The sequence below is a fragment of the Saccostrea cucullata genome, unplaced genomic scaffold (assembly GCF_032062105.1).
Source record: "Saccostrea cucullata isolate Sc308-1 unplaced genomic scaffold, CSIRO_AGI_Scuc_v1 ctg431, whole genome shotgun sequence".
NCBI classification, from domain to species: domain Eukaryota; kingdom Metazoa; phylum Mollusca; class Bivalvia; order Ostreida; family Ostreidae; genus Saccostrea; species Saccostrea cuccullata.
In genome coordinates this window covers 15,848-40,093 of record NW_026931011.1, presented here as the reverse complement: position 1 = coordinate 40,093, position 24,246 = coordinate 15,848, and the positions used below count along the sequence as shown (strand labels likewise).

Below are 24,246 nucleotides of genomic sequence, written 5' to 3'. Positions count from 1 at the left end.
AATTACATAGGGAGCGCCTATGGTTTTATGAACTTAGAATGAATAGTTTGTAAGTTTGAAGAACTTAGAATGAATAGTTTGTAATTTTAAGATTCTCTTTCTATGATCCTGCTTTACTTAATATACAAGTGATATTGAAATGCTTATACATGTACATACATGTATATTGTACAAACTGATTTATGTATATACGTTAAACCTGTATGATTCTTGGTAATAAACAATACAATACTCTTTCCTTTATTTTCACTTTGTCATTTGAATTCTTTGTTCCCGTTCCCTTTTCCTTTCCCTTCGAAGTTTACAGGGATGCTGAGTTCATGATATCTTTTAAAAGTAAAAAAGTGTTTTAGATTAGTTGAGTTTAGTTTAATTCTGAGCTCCATGAATAAAGGCGTGTCTCTGAAAAACTTTCTCTCCAACATATCCAATTCCTTATCATATTTCAAACAATTCAAAATTTGCTCTTTTTTTAAGTTTGCAATATACAATACATTAATTATTACAAACAATTTACTCTCTCTCTCTCTCTCTCTCTCCACAGTTTTCACGCTCTGTCGACCAGAATGATCACGTGAGCTGACCATTGACGAGAATTCACCACACTGATATTTGATTTACATCGAATAGCAGTGTTTTCGCATTGCTCTTGCAAAGCCTTCCATACGATATCTCAAAGCGTTCTTTCATCACCAAAGATACAGAAGAAGACTACATCAGACTGAGGTAAGATAATTTTCGTTGTAATTGTTTTTTTTTATTACTTTATATACTGGTATGTTTTTGTTGAAAACATGAACATCGGTGGGTACTCCTTTTGTCGCCATTTCAGGTCATTAGATTGGTATATGAAATATCTGTTTACATGATATCCATACATTGTAAGGTGGATATATGTAAGTTAGTTACTTATACAGTTTAAAATAAAGGTGCAATTATAGCGGGAAAAGTCTTCATGCATAATTTTGACTGCGCATGCCCATGGCGCCTGGGGGATATGAATCGTGGAAAGCGATGGGGGCAAGAAAAAAAGAAAACTTTCTTGATAAATAGTGAAAAACCACAATAATTGTACAAAATATGAATAAATAAAAGAGGCCTATGTACTACAATGCTTATCTGTGTACTTTGGTCCTGCTGTTCTTCAACAGCCCCACCCCACCCCCCCTTTGTGGCCCTATCTTACCCCTTGGAGCCATGATTTTATTAATTTAGAACCTAAAATACCCCAGAATGCTTCCCCATAAGTTACATCTTTTCTGTCCCAGTGGTTTTAAAGAAGATGGATTTTATGCCCAGCCATGAAATGACCAGGGCATACAGCTTGTAATGTCCATCTTCTAGCTGTCCCTCTGTCTGTCCTTCTGTTATGCTTTGTGTTTAGCTAATTTCAAAGCTCGGATTCAAAGAAACTATATTCAAGATATTTTTATCACACTTCTTATGCTGATAGATACTTGTGAGAACTCTCAACTGAATCAATATTTTGACCTTGTCCTCACTTTTTAGGTCACCTGAGCCAAAGGCTCAAGTGAGCTTTTCTGATCACAATTTTTCTGTTGTCTGTCGTTGTCATTGTCATGATCGTCGTTGTTGTAAACTTTTCACATTTTTGATGTACGTCTTCTCAAGAACCGCTGGGCCAATTTCAACCATATATGCCACAAAGCATCCTTGGGTGAAGGGGATTCAAGTTTCTTCAAATGAAGGGCCATGCCCTCATTCAAGGGTAATTGGGAATTAATGAAAATTTGGTGGTATCTTTTAAAAATCTTCTTCTCAAGAACCAATGTGCCAGGAAAGATGAAACTTAAGGGGAAACATCCTCAGGTAGTGTAGATTCAAATTTGTTCAAATCATGACCCCGGGGGGTAGGGCGGAACCAAAATGACCAAACAAGGTTTTACAAAGAAATATGTATGAAAATCCTTTAAAAATCTTCTTCTCAAGAATAGCAGAGCCATAATTGATCATATTTATATAGAAGCATCCTCAGGTAGTGTAGATTCAAGTTTGTTCAAATCGTGACCCCCGGGGGTAGGGCAGGGCCAAAATGGCCAACCAAAGTTTTACATAGAAATATATAGAATTATTTAGGAAAATTCTTTAAAAATCTTCTTCTCAAGAATAACAAAGCCATAATTAATCATATTTATATGGAAGCATTCTCAGGTAGTGTAGATTCAAGTTTGTTAGGTCACCTGAGTAACTCAGGTGACCTATTGCTATCCATTTTCGTCCGTCGTCATGCAACGTGTCGTGCGTTAACATTTGAGCATTTTCAGCTTCTTCTCTGAAACCGCTGAACCAATTTCAACCAATTTTGGCATATAGCATCTATGGGTGAAGGGGAAAATAAATTTTGAATTTCATGTCCCTGTCCCCCTGGGGACTGGGCATACATGCCAACTTTTGAAAATTCCCATGGGGGATTTAGCGCGTGACGACAATTTTCAAAGCTTTAAATTCGCGACATTTTGTAGTGAAATTAAATGATTATGAAAAGATTTTTTTTTTTTAAATTTATAATATTGATATCACTTATCAATACAACTTAAGGATTAATTTAACAAAAAAATGATGTTTTAATTTCTTTCCAAAATTGAAATATTTTTTCTAAAATAGGTGCCTCTCTCACTAAAGAAGGGGTATTTAATTACATATGTAAACAACATAATTTTTCTACCAGGACACATATTTTATTTAGTGAAAAATTGAAAATTGTACAACTTTTAAATCATTTTTTTTTTTCAAAGGCTAAAAATATATGAGGTTTTGATACTGTAAAGTCCTGTTTCTGGAAATATTTTTGAGATTTTTTATTTATATTTCAATTAATTAGAAATTCTAATAAGATACTAAATTTACAGAAATTTATACCACCTATCCAAAAGAGAATTATTTTTTTTTACAGTCATGAAATTTGTCAGGTTTGATGGTGCCATGTCATGATGTGGGTATTTCCTTAAGTCATGCACATACCTAACATACAATATTACTATTGGGAGAAGGGAGGGAAAAGAAATTCTAATTGACATACACTTGATTGTTTCATCTTAATTTTTTCATAATATTTTAACTGCCAAACTTTACAATATTTTTCATTATAGGTAGATATCAGCAACTATGCTTTGTAGTTTTCTACTTTCGTTTTCAAAAAAAAAACGATCTCTTTGGATTCTGATTTTATGGTTTGACTAGTGTTTTATTGTCTTTAATTTATGTTTTTAATAAAAGAACTAACAATTATCACGTTAATCTATGTGTTTCACCTTGCATACCCCTTAAAACTGACAAGATAATCCCTAATTGCCCCAAGCTATAAGCTACTTGTACCTGGACAACTGCGGCGTTCATGCGTGAAGTGATTTCCTGTGACACCTGGTTAAATAAACAATGAAACTTGTCTGTGTGCATTGAATAACTTACAAGTCTGACATTGTTATCCCGATTGTCAAAATTCAGCGGTAGGAAACTTTTAAAATCGGAAATTTTGGTAATTTTTTTTTCAAATCGGGAAATTGGGGCAATTTTTCTTTCACGATCGGGAAAGCGGGATGAAAGGGTAAAATCGGGAGGATCCCGCCTAAATCGGGAAAGTTGGCATGTATGACTGGGGGTGGGGCCAAAACCACTAAAATTATTGCAATGTTTAAAAATCTTCTTTTTTACTCCTGGACATTTAGTAGTCAAACTGTTGGCATGATTGTTATTAGCATTGAGTCCTCTACCAAAATTGTGAAATTCATGGCCCCAGGGTGAGGAGTTCTAGTGCTAGGGTGGGGCTATAATGATTATATAGTGAAAATGCATTATTTCTTTGAAAATCTTCTTCTCTGCTCCTGGGTATCAAATAAACTAACTAAGTACCTAGTAATGATGAGCAAGGGTGCATCTACCAAAATTGTGAATTTTATGGCCCCAGGGTCAGGGGTTCTAGTGCTGGGGCGGGGCTCTATTGATTATTTAGTGAAAATGCATTAATTCTTTGAAAATTAATCTTCTATGCTTCTGAGTATTAAATAAACTAACTTAGTACATAGCTATGATAAGCAAGAGTGCCTCTTCTAAAATTGTGAATTTTTTTGGCCCCAGGGTCAGGGGTTCTGGTGTTAGGGCGGGGCTCTATTGATTTTATAGTGAAAATGCATTAATTCTTTGAAAATCTTCTTTTCTGCTCCTGAGTATTAAATAAACTAAGTAAGTACATAGTAATGATGAGTAAGAGTGCCTATTTTAAAATTGATTAATATATAGTGAAAAATGCATTAATTCTTTGAAAATCTTTTTCTTTGGTTTTGGGTATTAATTAAAATAACTAAGTACATAGTTATAATGAATAAGAGTGCCTCTTTTAAAATTGTGAATTTTAGGGCCCCAGGGTCAGGGATTCTGGTGTTAGGGTGGGGCTCTGTTGATTATATATTGAAAATGCATTAATTCTTTGAAAATCTTCTTTTCTGCTTCTGGGTATTAAATAAACTAACTAAGTACATAGTAATGATGAGCAAGAGTGCATCTTCTAATTTTGTGAATTTTATGGCCCCAGGGTCAGGGGTTCTGGTGTTAGGGCGGGGCTCTATTGATTAGTGAAAAAAGTGAAAATGCATTAATTCTTTGAAAAGCTTCTACTCTGCTCCTGATTATTGAATATACTAACTAAGTTTATAATTATGATGAGTAAGAGTGCCTCTTTTAATATTGTAAATTTTAGGGCCCCAGGGTCAGGGGTTCTTGTGTTAGGGCGGGGCTCTATTGATTATAGTGAAAATGTATCAATTTTTTGAAAATCTTTTTTGTGAGCCGGAGGCTCAAGTGAGTTTAAATAATTTCTGATCAAAATTTGTTTGTTGTCTGTTGTCGTCGCCGTTGTTGTCGTCAACTTTTCACATTTTCAACTTTTTTTTCAAGAACCACCGTGCCAATTTCAACCTAAATTGGCACAAAGTATCCTTAGTTAAAGGGGATTCAAGTTTCTTCAAATGAAGGGCCACACCCTTATTCAAGGGGAGTGAAAATTTGATGTTTTAAAAATCTTCTTCTAAAGAACCACTGAGCCAGGAAAGATGAAACTTAAAGGGAAGCATCCTCAGGTAGTGTAATTCAAGTTTGTTCAAATTATGACCCCTGGGGGGAGGGCTTCAATGGCCAATCAAAGTTTTACATAGAAATATATAGGAAAATTCTTTAAAATTCTTCTCAAGAATAGCAAAGGCATGAATGATTATATTTTTATGGAAGCATCCTCAGGCAGTGGAGATTCAAGTTTGTTCAAATCATGACCCCTGGGGGTATGGCGGGGCAACAACATGGAATCCAAGTTTTACATACAAACATGTAGAAAAAATCTTTAAAAGAAGAAGAAAAAATCTTTAAAATTCTTCTTTTCAAGAATAGCAAAACCATGGTTAGTCCTGTTCATATGGAGGCATCCTCAGGTAGTGTAGATTCAATTTTGTGAAAGTCATGGCCCCTGGGGGTAGGGCGGGGCCACAATGTAAGTTCAAATGTAAAGGGTAATAAAGCCACAGGTAGTCAAAGAAATATGCAATCATCCTTAGTGTAGATTTGTTCAAATCATTGTTCAAAGTTTGTTCAAATCATACCCATTCCCTTTTAAGGATTGGTTGGGACCACTATTGGGTTTAAACTTGCCCGTCTTCATTTTAATTGAAACAAAGATAACTCAGACCATCATGATTAAGTTGACAGAATTACATGGGACACGGATTACAATGTACTAAAATGTTGACGTTTTTACTGGAAGCAAATTAAAAAGAAGAAGAGGTTCAATTCTTGAAAAACAGATATAATTTGAAGACTTCAGTCTGGAATAATTAAGCCATTAAGGCATTATCATAAATTATGCGTCCAATAAGAGTAACCAGGTACAGGTAAACTTCGTTATCTCGACATCGACAGGACAATCGGAAAATGTGAGATATCCGAGGTGTCGAGATATCAGAATTGAGACTCGACATCCTTAATTTAACTGCATAGTAAAACCATAGACCTAAACTGAATAGATGTGTAACTACCTACATGTCTTCAATAGACCATTTGTTTCAGCTATCCCTCTTTATTTATTAAAAAAAATCTAAGAGGTTTATATTCACAAATGAATTTATGAAATACTTTTTTTTTTATTGAAATCTTCTTATTTATGATTTTACTAAAAACAGTTTTCCATTCAGCATTGGATCCGCGTGCAATTAGCTCTGTCAGAACAGGATACGAAATGCGCTTTATAAACTCCAAACCGGAACAGTACAAAGTCGACTTCCGTAATACGGGGAAAAAAATTAATGTTTTTTATTTAATTATTTCATTTCACTTCATTTTTATTTCATAATGATTCATCATTATTTTTCATTTCATTTTCAAACTAAAATTTTATTGGAATTGCGCATTAAACAAACTGAATGATGTTACACATGCATTTATAGTATTGGCTGAGGCAGTAGTTGTTCATGTTATAGATTCAATTGTTTTCTGTTGAATGCATTTTTACTACAATTTTTAAGTTAAATTGAATTAAATGTGGATGTTGTTCATTGTTATTCACTAACTTATTTATTTTTTTTTGTTAACAAAAAAAAAAAAACGGTGTTAAGTTTTGTATACCAAAGCTGAACATTTCAATTAACGACATTTAAAAAAAAAAATGTAGTCAAAACATCGGTGCGCTAAAAGGTTTTACATTTACACATATGACGAGCGACCAACAAACAGTTATTTATCATGTCGACATGATATTACCAAAGACTGAACATTAAACAATATAGTAAATAATGCGTCGACATATCCTTAGACATATCCGACGCTGAAATTTACCTGTATTTGATGATGCTTGTATAATTTGTGCTGATATTTACTAAATGTTTGGATGATCAATTAAAAAGTCTACTACAAACAGGTGTTTAGCATTTCTACAGTAAGCATGTTAGTCAAAACATTGGTGCGCTAAAAGTGTGAAAATTTTGTCTTTCCTTGGTTAAAATCTCGAGGTGGCATGTCACGTTTTCCGGCAAAATGCGTCTGTCTGCGGGAACATCTAAAAATGAAAGTGAAATTTCAGAGGCGCGTCGTTTATTGGTAGGAAAGATACCATGCAAAATGATGTACGGAAAAGCATTTTTTTGATTTTACAATATTTCACACTGTTTGTCAATCTAGGGCTGACAAACAGTTAGGTTAACAATTAATTAAGATTTTACAGCATTTACAGTTCTATGTGTAATAAAAAAATGCTGCCCTGCATTTTAAGTCAAATTTTAGACATTTATACCAGGTAAATTTTGCTCATTGGGGTCAATTTCACTGTGAATATACTTTTCACCCTTTAATTCATAGTTTCTCCAGAAATAAAAAAAATGAAGGGTAGTAAAATAAAATAGTACTGACATTACCATGAAATTTGGTCGCATCATTTGTTTCATTTTTATACCAATGCAAATTTTCGCAAATCATTTATATAGTAAATAATGCAAAATTAGTGCTTATATACTATTATTAACTTTAAAAAATAAAAATATATGGTTTTGCATTAAATAAATAATCCACTAAAGTTGTTTTGTTTCCATGGTAACCATTTTGTAATTTGTAAAAATGACAAAATTTTCAATTTCCTGTCGACATATCCTTATATCCGTGTTGTCGACATATTTGAAATTCTTAAATAAAAAAATGTATATGAGCTGCAAAATGTATATAGCAGTGCATGTACAGATTAGTTTTAGCTAAATACTTTCACATTCTGATCACCTATTTAATATGTAAATTTCCTCATAATTTTTTTTTAGAAAACTTTTTACCTGTATTTGATGATGCTTTGCTAGTAGTTTTAAACACCATCTGCATGGACCTCATGTTTTTCCTGAACCAATCACCATGAACCTATTTACAATAAATGTATCACATTTGCATCACACAGACATTCAACACAATTTTACCATATTCCTCTTATGATTACTTGATTAATCAATTTAAAAAATGATTAACTGGCTCCCAAAATCACACTGTTCACATAGGTTGCAGAATAGGTAAAAATCATGTTTTACTGACAATAATTGTACTAACAAATATGTAATGCAATTGCTAAAAAATATGAGAAAAACCAGTTAATGTGCATGTTCACACACATCGTTTAACTCCCAACAACTGTAACCAGCACCGCGCAACTGATCTGGAATAATGTATGTCATTGTATGTGACGTGCCGATCATCGACATGTTCCAAAAACATTAAATTGTTATTTACAAATATTCTATGGTATACCTCCTCCTGTGTAAAATACAATGCCCATCACCTATATACTGCAAACACTGCAAATAGTTTTGACAACTTTCTGCTAAGTCTACTTTCACTTCGACCTTGATTGAATACCGATCCCGAACACATTTGTGAATTTTTGTGTATTGAAAATAAACCACAGTGGAGCATGTACTTCTACATAATTGCTTCTTAATCAAATTATATATTTATGATTCTGAATAAATAAATTTTATAAATCTACATTTAATCTACATGATACATAAACAATGGGTGATACATATGTATGAGCATGGTGTAGTTTTTTTCATAAATTTGAACAATTGAAAATTAGAAAACACCAACTTTGAAATAAATTAAGATTTATGACATCTTTCACTTATTATAGGCTTCCAAATATGGGTACAGTCCACTAATTGTTTTTCCATAGGCGACAATGTTAACGTTTCTTCTCACAGCGATGTCCCTAATTTTCGTTCAGAAGTGAGTGACCCCTCAAATCAAAGCACATCAACTTGTCTTTCCTTGGTTAAAATCTCGAGGTGGCATGTCAGATTCGTTTTCCGGCAAAATGCGTCTGTCTGCGGGAACATAAAAATGAAAGTGAAAGTAGGGGAATTTCAGTGGCGCGTTATAATACACAAAATAATTCGGCTGATCTTCTAGATAAATTACATTTTCCAAGCTTTATTGGTAGGAAAGATACTCCTTATCAACAAGTGTGAGGCTCAGTTTAGTATATCTGTTTTTTTTTTATGCAAGTCTGCAAATTAAGGAACTTGTAATTTTTTCTGTAGCTAATATATATATATAAAACTTAGCATGTTTGATGTAGCAATATATATATATATACATGTGGTATTAGACAGGCTTATAATGAATCGAAGTACCAAGGCAGATTTTCCTTCATTATAAATGTAATTCATTGTAGCCTTTAAGTTGAAATTTTTTTTTTAAAGCAGTAGGGAATAAGAACTTGTAAACATCAATTCATTGTAATTAACGAAGTAGAATTTTTAATGATGATTCAATTTTGGCATTATTAGGGAGGGTGCCTGTAAAGATCTCTAAACTTAAATATCGCTAAAAATTGATTGTGCTTAAATTGTAATAGCTTCTTTAGTGATTTTTTTTTTTAAATCACTAATATTATTACATCGCGCTAAAAATATGACCCTCATAATTTCGTAAAATACCAATTTTTAAGGACAAATCGCTAAATTTGTCTCTCACTAAAATTTCCACTTATACAGTAGTTTTATACAAGGTAATGGTAAATTGTTTTACTGTATATTAAAATTCAAGGAAGTTAACCTTGATTTGTAATAAATTTTTTTCATTATTATAGAATGGAGCCTAGACGATCTACACGAGTTCGACAGCGCCCCCGTTGGTTCGCCGACTACGTCGTGGACTTTCCTGTAAGTCATAAAAGATTCACTTGTAACAAATTTTATAAGAAAGAAAGGAGAAAAGGAGGGGCTGGGATAAGACTGTTCTTTGATTTACATCTCCCTCTCTGAAAAAATTACTTTAAACTTTTTATAGAAAGATAGAATTTTGTTATAATTACACTCTCTTTTGACTGTACTATACGAATTTTAGACCACTTAGTGAAGTGGTACATCTCTTGCTTGATGGCAGGACCCTATTTGTATTCTACTGAGAGAAGTTGTCTCCCTTTACTCTTCACCTACTGTAGATAATGTCATTCAAGTTCAACTGAATAAAAGAATTTGTGTAATGTATGAGGGTTTTTAGAAAAACTTATAGACACATTAATTAAGGGAAAATGAATTGTGTACTTTGAAGAATGGTGTACATGTATGTCCGATTAGGCCATAATAAAAAATTCCTAGATTCTCATCCAATTTTTTTTTAAATCAAGGCAGGCAGACGGATTTTATTTTATATTTTTCCATTTTAGCATATTTTTTATTCACCTGGTCAATCGGTGTAGATTTATCTATAATACCCGAATAAAATAAAGTCATAGTCGAGGTCCATTTATCTCTTGCTACACATCATCATCAATCTTTCACAACCTATGACCCTTGTTTAATATACATTACAGCAATAACTGTCTTTTCAGCTGTCAAAATAAATCCGAGTGGGTGGGGATGAGAATCTAGGTATATTTTTATTGTGCAGGTCCTAAAATATAGGGAGAATTACTTGACTAACTATGTAATACAGAAAACAATACAACCTGATTGCACCATTTTCACACTTCTAAATATCTATCAGATCTAGATTTTTTGTCTTTTTTTCAAAATTAAATACATATTGTATTGCATGACTTTAGAAAGACATTATTTATTTTAAAAATGTCTTTTGTGGCGCATTGGATATTTGTGAGATCTAGATTCTCTACACCCTAGATGCAACATTTGGGCAATTTTGGTCTAATAAGGCTTGCAGTTACTTTGGAATGGACTAATCTGAAAACTTAAAACTACATGGTAGTTACTCATCCAGAAAATGTAATCAAAATCTCAAAAATATTCATCATTTCTATTGTAGGTTTTGATGAGATTTTTTTTTTTTTTAGGTGCGAAGGTCCAGGGTGAAGCGGATGTTGAAGGCTGATGATGTTCCTCAGCAGCCTGAGAAGGTGGCAGTGCTGCCTCTTCCTGAGCCTCTACAGGAGCTGCCTGTGGAGAGGCTAAGGCAGGCTGAAGAGGTGACCAAGTCATCTCCTCAACCTGTGATGGCCAATCCAGAGGTAGAGCTTGTTCAGCTTGAGGAAGAGTGTCTGCCGTCTCCTGAGCCTGTCATAGCCCTTCCTTGGCCAGAATTTGACCAGACTGTGGAGATGGCACTGCCATCACCTCAGCCTGCTCAGGTTCTAGTTGAGGAGGAGGCTGGACAGACTGAGGAGGTGGAACTGCCGTCTCCCCAGGTTGTTGTGGGTCATCCTCGGCTTTCTAGCGTCGGGTCACCAGTGGCAGAGATCCCTCTTGAGCAGCCATCACCTGTGAGGCAGCCATCACCTATGAGGGACCCTCTGAGGCGAGGCTTTGCAGCGTTAGGAGAAGGGTTGGTGTGGCATTTGTTTAGGAATGTGGAGGCCACTTTAGTAGGTGGTATTATTTTCCCTATTTTCTCTTCTTCTTAAATCCCCCCTTTTCTATAAGTTTCTTGTGTAAATTTCCTAAATTTTGTTACTATAAATGTAAACATTCATCCCCTTTCAGTTCAATTTCTAAAGGATAAAACTTGAATAAAATTTAATTAATTAATATATTGTTAGTTAATTAAGTCATAGTGTAATTTGCATCTAGGAATCTCAGTACATATAATAATTAAGGTATAAATTAATCTGAATTTTGTAAATAACATAAATATAAACACTTTTTACAATTTTTTTTGTTAAAAATCATATTAAGTAGAGTTTAAAAAGTTAAATAAATTTGTCCTTATTTTCTCATGGATACTTCGTCTAAATATCTCAATGCAAGCACACACCGTTATTTAGATGTTGTTATTCAAGAGAGTAATTAAGAGTAAATGTTAAGGTTTAATTTAGTACATATATAAATAGGGATGAGGGCTTCATTTCTCTCTAAACTTTAATTCGAATGAAATCTAAAACTTATGTAAAAATATAAACAAATCTAAAATTAAAAATAAAACTTAAAATAAAATAAACATTAAACGAGAGGTTAATTAACTTATGAAATTTTCCTAAATTACAATAACTTGTGATTAATAAGTTTAAATTTTTCTGCAACTAAAAATTCAACTGTTTGAGTTACTAGGTTTAAATTAAACTTTCAATCACTTAATTAAGCAAAAATATTTAAGTGATAAGCTTGATTTTCACTAAAAGCTATAGTAACTAGTGATTAGTTTGAAATTTTCCTGTAAATTAAGACATTAAATAAAGTAAATATTAGAACTTAATATATTCATTTCAAGACTAAGTCTCCCCTTTTTCTGTTTTCATTGATGAATAGGTACATTAAATTTCCATTAATTTAAATTTCTGAAATGGTAAATTAAAAAAAATGTAATCAAAATTACTTAAAAGATAAAAGTAAATATTAAAGCTTATATTCATTTCAAACTAAGTCTCTCTTTCTTGTTAAATAGTTGATAAATAGGGTTATTTTCCCATTAATTTCAATATTTCAGAGGGTAAACATAAAGTTATTAATGATTAAAATTACTTAAAATTGCTTGAAAGATAAAAGTAAATATCAAAGCTTATACTGATTTTAAGATTAAGCCCCCCCCCCTTTCTTATTTTCATTGATAAATAGGGTTAAATTTCCATTAATTAAAATTTTTCAGATGGTAAAGTTATTAAAATTATTCAAATCTTCTTAAAAGTTAAATTAAAATTCTTTGAATATTATAAAGACTGAAGTAAAATCTGTTCTCATTCTAAAGAAAGGTTCTTTTCTATTTTCATTACTTCCTGTGTGTGCATGATGGGTTCAGTTTTTTTGTGTGGACATTTTGTAATTTATGTTATTTTGTACTGTATATTCATTTTATGTATATCCCCTGTTAATCTAAGTATTTTGTTGGTTTATTAAGTAGGACTTGTGATCTTGTAATTGTTAAAATTAGATTTTAAAATTTCATATTTCTTAAATGCATGGGGTATTCTGATTTTTCCTCTCCTTATTTCAGTTCCTTAAATTTTTAGATTTGATATCTATAATTAATTAAGATAAAAATAAGGCCCCTTTTCTCTATCGCGAATTTCTCATGAAGGCTAGTGGCTAAATATCTCAACTCATGCACACACCGTTATTTAGCCACATGCATTCGTGAGAGTAACTAAAATATTAAAATCATAAATTATTTAAATCTAATTTCCAATTTTTACTCAATTTTTTAATTTCTTCATTATATTTTCCATATATACCGGTAATTTATAGCTTATAAAGTTTTCTTATCCCCAAGGTTCTGTTCACATTTGAAGCTTATTGTTTAACTGAGATTATTTCATTTATTATTAATTTTTGTAATATTTAATTAAGTAATTATAAGTATTTTGTCATTGTTTAATTATATAAACAGGTTTCAGTTTCCCTCTCTTAATTGTTATCTGTAATTTAAGTAAAGCTCAACAGAAGTAAAAAGTTCTTTTTTCGTCTTTGTGTAAATAAGTTTAAGACATCAATAATAAATTTCAGAAAATAAATTTCATAATTAAATTTCCCTTATAAAATCTTTTGATTAGGAGTAAGATTACTGTAAAAGTTAAATAAATCTAAATGTTAATGATTGCAGGTGGGATCCCATTTCTTTTCACTTTTGATTTAAGTAAAAGTTCCTTCTCTGAGAGTCAATATTTGATACTTTGTGGTTGATGTATTTTGTACTGAGTTATGATTATTTATGTAAAGATTGTCGCAGATCGGGATAATTGGTAGCTAGACCATTGACATATATACGCTTACCGATTCAAATTTTTGATTAGGATTTAATTTTATGAATTCCATCGTGGAGAAAATGAAATTTAGTGTCTGTACTTTGTATAATGAATATTTTTTTACAAGTTGTTTTGTTCCTATTTTCCAAAAATAAAATGGACACAATTCATACCTTCAATTTGCTCACCGCATTGCGCTCGCTCACCACGAATTTTCCATGAATTCTGACGCTTCGTATGCTTTATCAATTTAAATCTGCTGATTATAAGCAATGATCAATTCAGAAAATTTCCATAATGTTCAACACTTTTATAAATGTATTGATGTGTAAAATTATAATCACTGTGTCTGTTTGTCTCAGCCTGAGTCCATACCAATCGTTAATTTGATGCATGTCTTTGCTAATGCATATATGAATAGCATTTTCATGCTTTAATGACTTTGGTTAATGAACTTAAATTTTGATTTATCCTCAGCTTCTTACAAGCAATGAACAAACCAAACTTGATGCTTCTATGGATGCTTCCTCTGATGCTGTATCTGACCTACATGTCTTGATTTATTGACTCAGATTATTTTCATTATTTTAGATTAGTTTCAAACTGATCTAGTTCTTTATCATGTATCTTAGGATGCTGAATCCGATGCTTACTTTGGATGCTGCATATGACCTACTTTTCTTGCCTTACTTGTTCAGAGCTCAGATTATTTTCATTATTAGATTGGTTCCAAACTTATCTAGTTCTTTATTGTGTATCTTAGGATGTTGACTCTGATGATTTGGATGCTACATATGACCATTATTTCTTGCTTTACTGGCTCAGAGCTCAGATTATTTTCATTATTTAGATTAGTTACAGACTGATCTTATTCTTTATCATGCTACTTTGAATGTTGACTCTGATGCTTACTTTGGATGCTGCACATGACCTACATTTCTTGCCTTACTTGCTCAAAGCTCAGATTATTTTCATTATTAGATTGGTTCCAAACTGATCTAGTTCTTTATCATGTATCTTAGGATGCTGACTCTGATGCTTAAGTTGGATGCTGCATCTGACCTACATTTTACACTTGTACAGTGTATTGCCTAATCCTGGCACAGTCTCCTGGTCTGCTCTCATGCTGCCTCTTACAATGTTGCATCTGCTGCATACATTGAATACTATATTTAACCTACATTTAAGGTGTTACCAGGAGAAAGATAAGGTTTAGGTGCATTTTTTTCTTTTTACATAAAAAGAATTCTCTATACATTGTTTGAATGTATGTACAAGGTTCTACAGTTTTTGTATTTTTCATCTCTGTCAAGTGTATTTTTTGTATTTAATTTGCATGTATTTGTTTTGTGTTCAATGTCTGATTTTCAATGTTTATTGTTTTCAATATAATGTTTGAATGTCCCATCAGCACACACATTATGTTTTTTTCATCCACCAAAACCCTCGCCTCGCCTCAGCAGCTCTGTCCAGACGTAGATGAAAAGTGAGTGGTTTGTTTTCAATATTTGGGGCCTCGCTATGATAATGATCAGTTTGTCCGTCTGTCTGATATTGGTTACCAGAATATCCCCCTTTGACTTAATCTGGTTCAAACTGCAGCTGCCTACAATGAATCAGTTTTCTAAGTAAAAGGCCAAAGCACATCTGCATGTAATCCTTATCTGGAGCATATTTTCTTTCATTAGCCCTTTCTGGCTTATGTTTCCCCTATATATAGTGTCAAGTGGTATAGGATGTGCAGTAACGAACAGCTTCTAGTTCAGAAGTCAAGGTCTTGTCATCATCATTAGTGAGCTCGAGCATGTTTCTTGCCTCTGTTTAGAATCCTTGAACTAGAGGAGCGTACTTTCTTTTATTAGCCCTTTCTGGCTTATGTTTCTCCTTATATATAATGTCAAGTGGTAAAGGATGTGCAGTAACGAACAGCTTCTAGTTCAAAAGTCAAGGTCTTGTCATCTTCATCGATCATTAGTGAGCTCGAGCATATTTCATTCCTCTGTGTAGAGTCCTTGAACTAAAGGTGCATTTTTTTTTTCATTTAGCCCTTTCTGGCTTATGTTTCACCTATATATAGTGTTAATTGGTAAAGGATGTGCAGTTATGAACAGTTTCTAGGTCAGAAGTCAAGGTCTTATCATCTTTATCATTGTGAGCATATTTCTCTCCCCTCTGCGGAGTTCTTGAACTAAAGGTCAGCAGTAAACAACACTTCTGTTTATCTGATAACATCTCCCAGGGTTTATGGTTGGATATAATTTTTATCCTAAGGTTTGTGTTTTTTTATAACCAGGCCTTGGCTCGATTCAGCCTATATTTACTCAGTAACCCACAGAATTCCAATATGTTTATGGTGTACTTCAGCTACAAACCAAGTCTTTGGTCATGTTTCAAGGTCATAGGAGACATCTGTGTGAAATCATGGTCATTATTTTGTGTTCCCTTGAGCTTCATCTCATACATCTCCCAGGGTGCCTTTGGATTAAAGGTGCAAGTCAAATGTCAAGGTCCTTTACAATGCCCTCTCATCCTGATGTCCTTTAGGTATAGTGAGGCCCTTTGAGATGGGCACCAACTCATTGATGTTAAGGTGTATATATAGCATCATGCTGTTGGGATTCATCTTATATGGGGAAAAATACAAAAACCAAAAAAAAAAAAAAAAAATACAAAAATAAAAAAAAAAAAAAAATACAAAAACCAAAAAAAAAAAAAAAAAAAATACAAAAACCAAAAAACCAAAAAAATTTAAATATGCAGTTGAACTTTGGTATCTCGAACATTAATATCTTGAATATCATGGATAAGTTTAAGTGATTTGGAAGTCTTTATGACCGCTATTCTTAAAGTATTGTACCCTGAATGCTAGTATTTGGAATCCCAACTTATTTTTTAAAAATTTCATTGTCCCTATGAGTTCGAGATTATGAGGTTTGGCAGTATAGATATTAATGTATATACATTTATTTAATCTTACAGATGCATGGACAAGCTTTATTTAATCTTACAGATGCAGGGACAAGCAGTATTTAATCATACAGATGCAGGGACAAGCAGTATAAAATCTTACTGACAAGCTTTATTTAATCTTACAGAAGCACTGGGAAAAGCAGTAAGAAATCTGACAGAGAAGCAGGGACAAGCAGTATTTAATCTAACAGACAAGCTTTATTTAATCTTACAGAAGCACTGGGAAAAGCAGTTAGAAATTTGACAGAAGCAGGGACAAGCAGTGTTTAATCTAATGGACAAGCTTTAAATCTTACAGAAGCAGGGACAAGCAGTATTTAATCTAACAAACAAGCTTTATTTAATCTTACAGAAGCAGGGAAAAGCAGCATTTAATTTTACAGATGCAGGGATATGCAGTGTTTAATTTTACAGCTATAGGGACAGGCAGTAACCAATCTTACAGATGCAGGGACAAGCAGTATTTAATTCTTTATTTAATCACAGAATCACAGGACAAGCTGTACCCAGACAGAAGCAAGCAAATCAACTAATGCTACAGAAGCAGGGACAAGCAGTGTTTAATCTTACAGAAGCAGAAACAGAGACAATCAGTACCCATTTCTACAGAAGCAGAGACAAACAACACAATCCCATAGAAGCAGAGACAAGCAACACCAATCCTATACAGAAGCAGAGACAAGCAACACAAAATCCTATACAGAAGCAGAGACAAGCAACACACAATCCTATACAGAAGCAGAGACAAGCAACACACAATTCCACAGAAATAGAGACAAACAGCACACAATCCTACAGAAGCAGAGACAAGCAACACACAATCCCACAGAAGCAGAGACAAGCAACACACAATCCTACAGAAGCAGAGACAAGCAACACACAAGCAAAACACTATTTCTACAGATACAGAGACAAGCAACACACAATCACACAGAAGCAGAGACAAGCAACACACAATCCCACAGAAGCAGAGACAAGCAACACACAATCCTAAAGAAGCAGAGACAAGCAATACACAGAAGCAGAGACAAGCAACACATAATCCTACAAAAGCAGAGAAAAGCAACACACAATCCCACAGAAGCAGAGACAAGCAACACACAATCCTACAGAAGCAGAGACAAGTAACACACAATCCTACAGACGCAGAGACAAGCAACACACAATCCGATACAGAAGCAGAGACAAGCAACACACAATCCAATACAGAAGCAGAGACAAGCAACACACAATCCTAAAGAAGCAGAGACAAGCAACACACAATCCAATACAGAAGCAGAGACAAGCAACACACACTCCTATACAGAAGCAGAGACAAGCAACACACAAGCAAAACACCAATTCTACAGATGCAGAGACAAGCAACACACAATCCTATATAGAAGCAGAGACAAGCAACACACAATCCTACAGAAGCAGACACAAGCAACACACAATGCCCAATCCTACAGAAGCAGAGACAAGCAACACCCAATTCTACAGAAGCAGACACAAGCAGCATGCAATACTACTGAAGCAAAGACAAGCAATATCCAATCCTAAGGAAACAGCTATAAGCAATATCCAATGCTAGAGAAGCAGAGACAAGCAACACACAATCCTACTGAAGCAGAGGCAGGCAACACACAATCCTACAGAAGCAGAGACAAGCAACACACAATCCTACAGAAGCAGAGACAAGCAACACACAATTCTACAGAAGTAGAGACAAGCAACACACAATCCCACAGAAGCAGAGACAAGCAACACACAATCCTACAGAAGTAGAGACAAGCAACACACAATTCTACAGAAGCAGAGACAAGCAACGCACAATCCAATACAGAAGCAGAGACAAGCAACACACAATCCTATACAGAAGCAGAGACAAGCAACACACAATCCTACAGAAGCAGAGACAAGCAACACCAAATCCTACAGAAGCAGAGACAAGCAACACCAAATCCTACAGAAGCAGAGACAAGCAACACCAAATCCTACAGAAGCAGAGACAAGCAACACACAATTCCACAGATGCTGAGACAAGCAACACACAATTCTACAGAAGCGGAGACAAGCAATACCCATTTCTACAGATGCAGAGACCATCAACAATTTGTTATGCCAAAATCCCTTTTTTAAAAAACCTCATCTTTTGACCTTTGAATTTGATCCTTTAGACAATTCTACTTAAGTAAAGACTTGGATTAAGATGTTAGCAAGATTACAGAGAGCTGAAAAGAGTTAAGTTACATTCTTTACTCCATACACTCTGAGAGATTCAAGAACTTTCTCACTTGATTAAGTCTGATTTTACCTCTTGTTTAAACAGGTAGTGTAAGACTGGAATTCATGTTTAAGAGCATGACTGTCATCTTCAACTAGAGTGCTAGGAGGAAGGATAAACAGTGGCCTGACCTAATGGTAAGGGTAAGACACAAAAATTCTCTTTTAATGTTCCCATTATCTGAGATTCAGGGTAAATTGCTTTCTTGTCTATCCCTCTGTCTGTTTGTCTGCAGAAACTTTAACCTTGACCCTTACTTTGAAAAGTATGTGCTACGGCCTTTGCATTTGATTTGTATTTCTTGTGACGAGCCCTTTCTAAGGGTATCAATATCTCTGACCTGTTGGCCTGGAGTGGATTATTTGAAAACTTTTTAAAATAATCTTGTCCATAACGTCTGAATGCTTGGTTCAATGGCTTCCACATTACACATTTGTTTTTCTTGTGCCAAAATCCCTTTCTCTAATGCCAAGCAAAACCTCATGCTTTTGACCTTTGAATTTGACATCCGTTAGAAAACTGTAACTTATGCCATAGTTTCTCAATGATTGTAGTTAGGGCTCTAATTTTCACATGTAAATTAGTTATGCTAAGTCCTTTCTTTAAGGTCAGACGAGACGTTTCCCCAAAATCTGTTTTATATATTCCATCATGTATGAAAAATATACAATATTTTAATTACTTTCTGATTTCTAAACCGGTTTCTAATTGTTTTTTAAAAAATTTGTGACAATAAAAATGTGATTTTGGCAAATTAAGTTTTTTTCCTAAAGGATTATATAAGAAATGCCATCCTCTGGTATCTCGCACAAATGCCCGGTAAGGTACCTCAATTTTTTGTTAGTAAACATGTTGAAATAGTAATTCTTCAATGACAAAATCTTGGAAAAAATTATCTATTATTGAGGAACATCTCGTCTGTCCTTAAGTTCCTGGATATTTTAGACCAGACTTGACCTTGTAATTTGATTTTCTTTTGAAAAACTGAATTTTTAGTCATAATATGTGAACAGTTGGAGCAGGGCTTTCTTTTTTCATGTGTACTCCTTGTTAAGGTCTTTTCTTTGGGTACCAACATTTACCTTGAAAGACCCGGTAAGATTCTCTCTTTTCTTGTACCACAACCTCCTTATTATAACCACAGCATGAAAAGTGATGGTTATCATGTCTATCTTTTTTTTCTCTATCCATTACATATTGAGAAAGCTATCTAGGGCTGTGTATTGAGCCAAAAATTTTGATCCATTACATAAAGAGGAAGCTATCTCTTATTTGCAACTTTCTAATAATTTCTGAATTAGTAAAATATTTGATGACAGTAAAATTCATGTTCAAAAAAAATTCTCTTTGTATTTTGTAATAATAATTAAAACTTTTATTTCCTTAGAAATAATTATAGTCTTGCTATACTGTATACATATAATCTTTGGAAATTTTCAAAAATGTCTGTCCGATATGTATTGGAAGTTTCTTTTCCCCACGTTTTAAATATATTGAACCCTTTAAGCTATCCCTTCCTTCTCTAATAATTTCATTCCTGAGAATCTTGCTATACTGTAATTTTTTTTAAATTCAACCCTTTAACATTCCTGAGAATTTTTTCATGCTTTTTTCAGGGCGCATATTGTTTTTGTCCTGTTTGTCTCTCTGTTTGTCTGTCTGTTTATCTGTTTGTCTGTTTGTCTGTCTGTTTTCAACTTTAACCTTCGCCTTTTGAAAGTAGAGATAGAGACTTCATATTTGGTATGCTTACTCCACTAATAAAGCACTTTCAACTGACACCAAGATCAATGACCTTTTGACCTTGGCTGTGACCTCTTTGCTAAAAATAGCTTTTTCAAACTTTCGCCATAACTTTGGAATCGTGAGAGGTAGAGACTTCATATTTGTAATGCATACTCCACTAATTAAACACTTTCAACTGACACCAAGGACTATGACCTTGTGACCTTAACTGTGACCTATTTGCTAAAAATAGATTTTTCGAACTTTGGCTATAACTTTTAAACCATTGGAGGTAGAGATTTTATATTTGGTATGCATACTTCACTAATTAAGTGCTTTCAAACAACACCAAGGTCAATGACCTTGTGACCTTGACTGTAATCTATATGCTAAAAAAAGCTTTTTTGAACTTTGTTGCTGCCGGACGCATAGTGTTTCACAAACGCATCTTGTTTTTATTATGGCCTAGTTATAACTTTTTGTTTTGTTAACATCTCTATACCTTGTGTTGACAGGAATGAAGGTTAGGCTTGGCTTCTTACCAGGCTTTAAAGATGTCAATATGCTTGGACCAAAGAACCAAGAAGGAGGACAGACTGTAGTTTTACCTAGAAGGGAAGGTAAGATGCAAACACTTATTTTTTATTATTTGTTGACTCTCTGAAAGTTTGTTTTACTTTGCCATTTGACAAAGTCTAAGAACTAATGTTGTCAACAAGCACATGGTAAACCAGTACCGAACACAATTTTCCAAGACGTTCTCTGCTTAAAATTATAGTATCATTAGATGTTCTAAGACAAAAAAAAAATCAACATACATTAACAGGAATTTGAACGGATATAAGTGATAAAAATCTTTGTGTTTTTTTTTTTATAACTTTAACTTCATAAAAACAAAACTTTGACCTAGATGAGTTTGTTGGTTCAACATATATTAAAGCACAATGAAACTTTTTTTTTTTTTTAGAAATTAGATTTATTTGGTTTTTTAAATATTTTACAAATGTAATTTAGACAGAATGGAGCCAGTGATACCCAGAGAGTCCAAGTAAAGGTTGTATATTGACCGTATAAGCCAGACATAAGGTGAGCTGTATTTGTTCTTTTCCATGTGTTTTTTATTCCCTTCCCTCTTGTTCTCCCTTCCCATTCTTACTTACATTACTAACATAACAAACCTTTTTGCACTTTTATTGTTTGTGTCTCTTCAAATATATATTTGCCATGCTTTGTTTGAGAATGATGCATTTTAAAAAGGTACTTTTTAAATTGTTTTGGAACTGTACTAATCCTGTGTCAGTTTCTACCATTATCAAGGGTACTAGGAGGGATGGACAGATGGCAGCCACCAACACACTGAAGAGGAGACCATTGCCAGGATACAGGATATCCACTATACAAACAGGCCAACATTGGCTAAAGTGGTAAGAAACAAGCTGCATTTGTTAAATCTAGATTTTGATTTAATATTTTCACTTTATTCAAGACTGGCATTAGTACTAGTCTGACTCTTGACTCTGTATATTAACAGATTTATAGTTAGCCTCTATCCAATACAAAGAATAACAACACTACTTGTGAAGAAGAGTCCAGAGAGTTGGGATGAACTGAAGTCAACAACTGAATAAAGGGTAAGGTACAAATAGCTGATATCATTTCTTCTGTTAATTTTGACTTTTGTAAAATATTTAGCTTTGTTTGATCTTGAATCTCTGTATTTAACCAACGAAAGTACCAAGAGATGAAATAAACTGTGTCTAAACTTTTAGATGACAGCAGGTACAGATAGATGCCAAATTGTGGATGACAACACGATGATGAGACCATCACCAGGGTACAAGGTATCCACTATATTGACAAGCCAACATTGACCTAAGCAGTAAGAAACAAGCTGCATATGGAGGACCACAAGGAGAAGAAGAAGACGACCACATAAAGAAGAAGAGGACCACAGAAGAAAGAAGAGGACTGCACAAAGAAGAAGAGGACCACACAAAGAAGAAGAGAACAACACAAAGAAGAAGAGGACCACACAAAGGAGAAGAGAACCATACGAAGAAGAAGAGGACCACACAGGAGAAGAGAAGATCCACTGCAGAGGAGCCATGGAAGAGGAGGTTCCATATCCAATAAAGTAGCAGGCCAACATTAACCAAAGTGGTAAGGAACAAGCTGAAAATGTTACTTTTTTATTGCTATGTTTTATTCTTAATCAATCCAATTAGGACACCATTATTAAATTTAACACTTCCATCACCTCTGACAATTTAGAAGAAAGGGTAAGATACAAATTAAATGTGCACTGAATCCATTGCTTGTGCTCTTTTACAGAACTATTAAGCCATTTTGTTTGCCCTTTTTATTGATGTAGGATGACCACCTTCATTTATGCTCAAACACTGATTATCCAAAATAAGAGGAACACACACAGAAGAAGAGGAACACACACAGAAGAAGAGGAACACACAAGGAAGAGGACCATAAAGATGAAGAGGACCATGCAAAGAAGAAGAGGACCATACAGATGAAGAGGAGACCATTGTATCCACTTAATCAACAAACCAACATTGCCCAAAATGGTAAGAAACAATATGTATAATTACATTTTTTTGATTGCTCTGATTTATTCATAGTCAATCCAAGTAGGACACACATTACACTTCTTGACTTTCTCTTTTTTTTTTTTACAGAATAATTGTTAGACAAGCTTCAATCTCATGATTAGAGAACACATCTATCACTCTTTAGGAGGAGTCCAGGGAAGAGAGATCCACTGCAGCTAGCCATGAAAGCAAAGGTAAGATAGAAATCAAATATGCTAAATCCATTGTTTGTGCTTTTTCACACATGGTAATGACTGGGGCCTCTTTTATGTAAAATCTCTTGTCTTAAAGAAACACTAGGACAACCAGACCCTTACACTGCCGAACGTCTGGAAGATTACATCACCTGCCGGAAGAGTACCAAGAGCTGGACACCAGATAGCCACACAGTAAAGAGGAGATCATTCCCAGAGTACAGGGTGTCCATTATAACAGCAGCCATGCATTAGTCAAACTGGTAAGCTGCATTTGTTGCACTATCACAATATCTGTTTTTTATTCTATGTCTAATTAGAACACATATTTGACTTAAACTTTCTATGTTAATTCACAGAAACCTTGATTGCAGTCTCCCACTCTGTGTTAGGAAGAGATATATATATATATATACCAGCTAAAGCTAGAAGTACTGGGAGCCAGAACTGACTTTGGCCTGCAGGAGATGGTAAGAAGTAAGATCCACTCCTTGTGTTGTGGAAATTGATATGCTTTTTTTCTCACTTCTTGAAATATTTGTACCTTTATTAACTGATATGTACATATTCTGTGTTAAATTAACAGATAAGGGACAAGGCTGATCTTGATTGAATGTTTAAAAGCAGTTCTTCCTACTGATGGAGAATACCCGTCAATGCCTGCAGCCTACTGTAGAAGTGAGGGTAAGATACAAACTCCAATCAATTCACTTTGAGAGATTCCATAACTTTAAATACTCTAATTCTGTTAATTTTTTTTATATTCTTTGATAACAGGGAGTTGGACTAGCCTGGATCTAGGATCTAGTTAGTAAATCCAAGAGCATT

The 24,246-nt window shown here is 33.9% G+C and overlaps 2 protein-coding genes and 1 long non-coding RNA gene across 3 annotated transcripts; all 3 read left to right on the top strand.

The window, feature by feature from the left end:
* The first annotated feature begins 630 nt into the window (after window positions 1-630).
* Window positions 631-11,389, top strand: LOC134231044 (magnetosome-associated protein MamJ-like). Its single transcript, XM_062712946.1, has 3 exons — window positions 631-726; window positions 9,620-9,692; window positions 10,823-11,389. Exons 2-3 carry the CDS (start codon window positions 9,621-9,623, stop codon window positions 11,387-11,389), a joined length of 639 nt encoding a protein of 212 aa, XP_062568930.1. The 5' UTR covers window positions 631-726; window position 9,620.
* A 5,686-nt stretch (window positions 11,390-17,075) lies between these two features.
* LOC134231043 (arginine/serine-rich protein PNISR-like) lies at window positions 17,076-22,754 on the top strand. The gene is made up of 6 exons (XM_062712945.1): window positions 17,076-17,607; window positions 17,743-18,186; window positions 18,361-18,624; window positions 21,137-21,241; window positions 21,922-22,045; window positions 22,502-22,754. The coding sequence occupies exons 1-6, from the start codon at window positions 17,076-17,078 to the stop codon at window positions 22,752-22,754; spliced, it is 1,722 nt and encodes a 573-aa protein (XP_062568929.1).
* A 357-nt stretch (window positions 22,755-23,111) lies between these two features.
* LOC134231010 (uncharacterized) lies at window positions 23,112-23,621 on the top strand. The gene is made up of 3 exons (XR_009984477.1): window positions 23,112-23,200; window positions 23,312-23,418; window positions 23,516-23,621. It is a non-coding gene; the product is annotated as an uncharacterized LOC134231010 (long non-coding RNA).
* Window positions 23,622-24,246: the final 625 nt, after the last annotated feature.

Coding starts and splice junctions, on each gene's coding strand:
- LOC134231044 (XM_062712946.1), top strand. CDS start 9,621: ATGGAGCCTAGACGATCTACACGAGTTCGACAGCGCCCCCGTTGGTTC. Junction 9,693..10,822: donor ACTACGTCGTGGACTTTCCT/GTAAGTCATAAA, acceptor TTTTTTTTTTAG/GTGCGAAGGTCCAGGGTGAA.
- LOC134231043 (XM_062712945.1), top strand. CDS start 17,076: ATGCAGGGACAAGCAGTATTTAATTCTTTATTTAATCACAGAATCACA. Junction 18,187..18,360: donor TCCTAAGGAAACAGCTATAA/GCAATATCCAAT, acceptor ACAATCCCACAG/AAGCAGAGACAAGCAACACA. Junction 21,242..21,921: donor AGTTTTACCTAGAAGGGAAG/GTAAGATGCAAA, acceptor ATCCTGTGTCAG/TTTCTACCATTATCAAGGGT.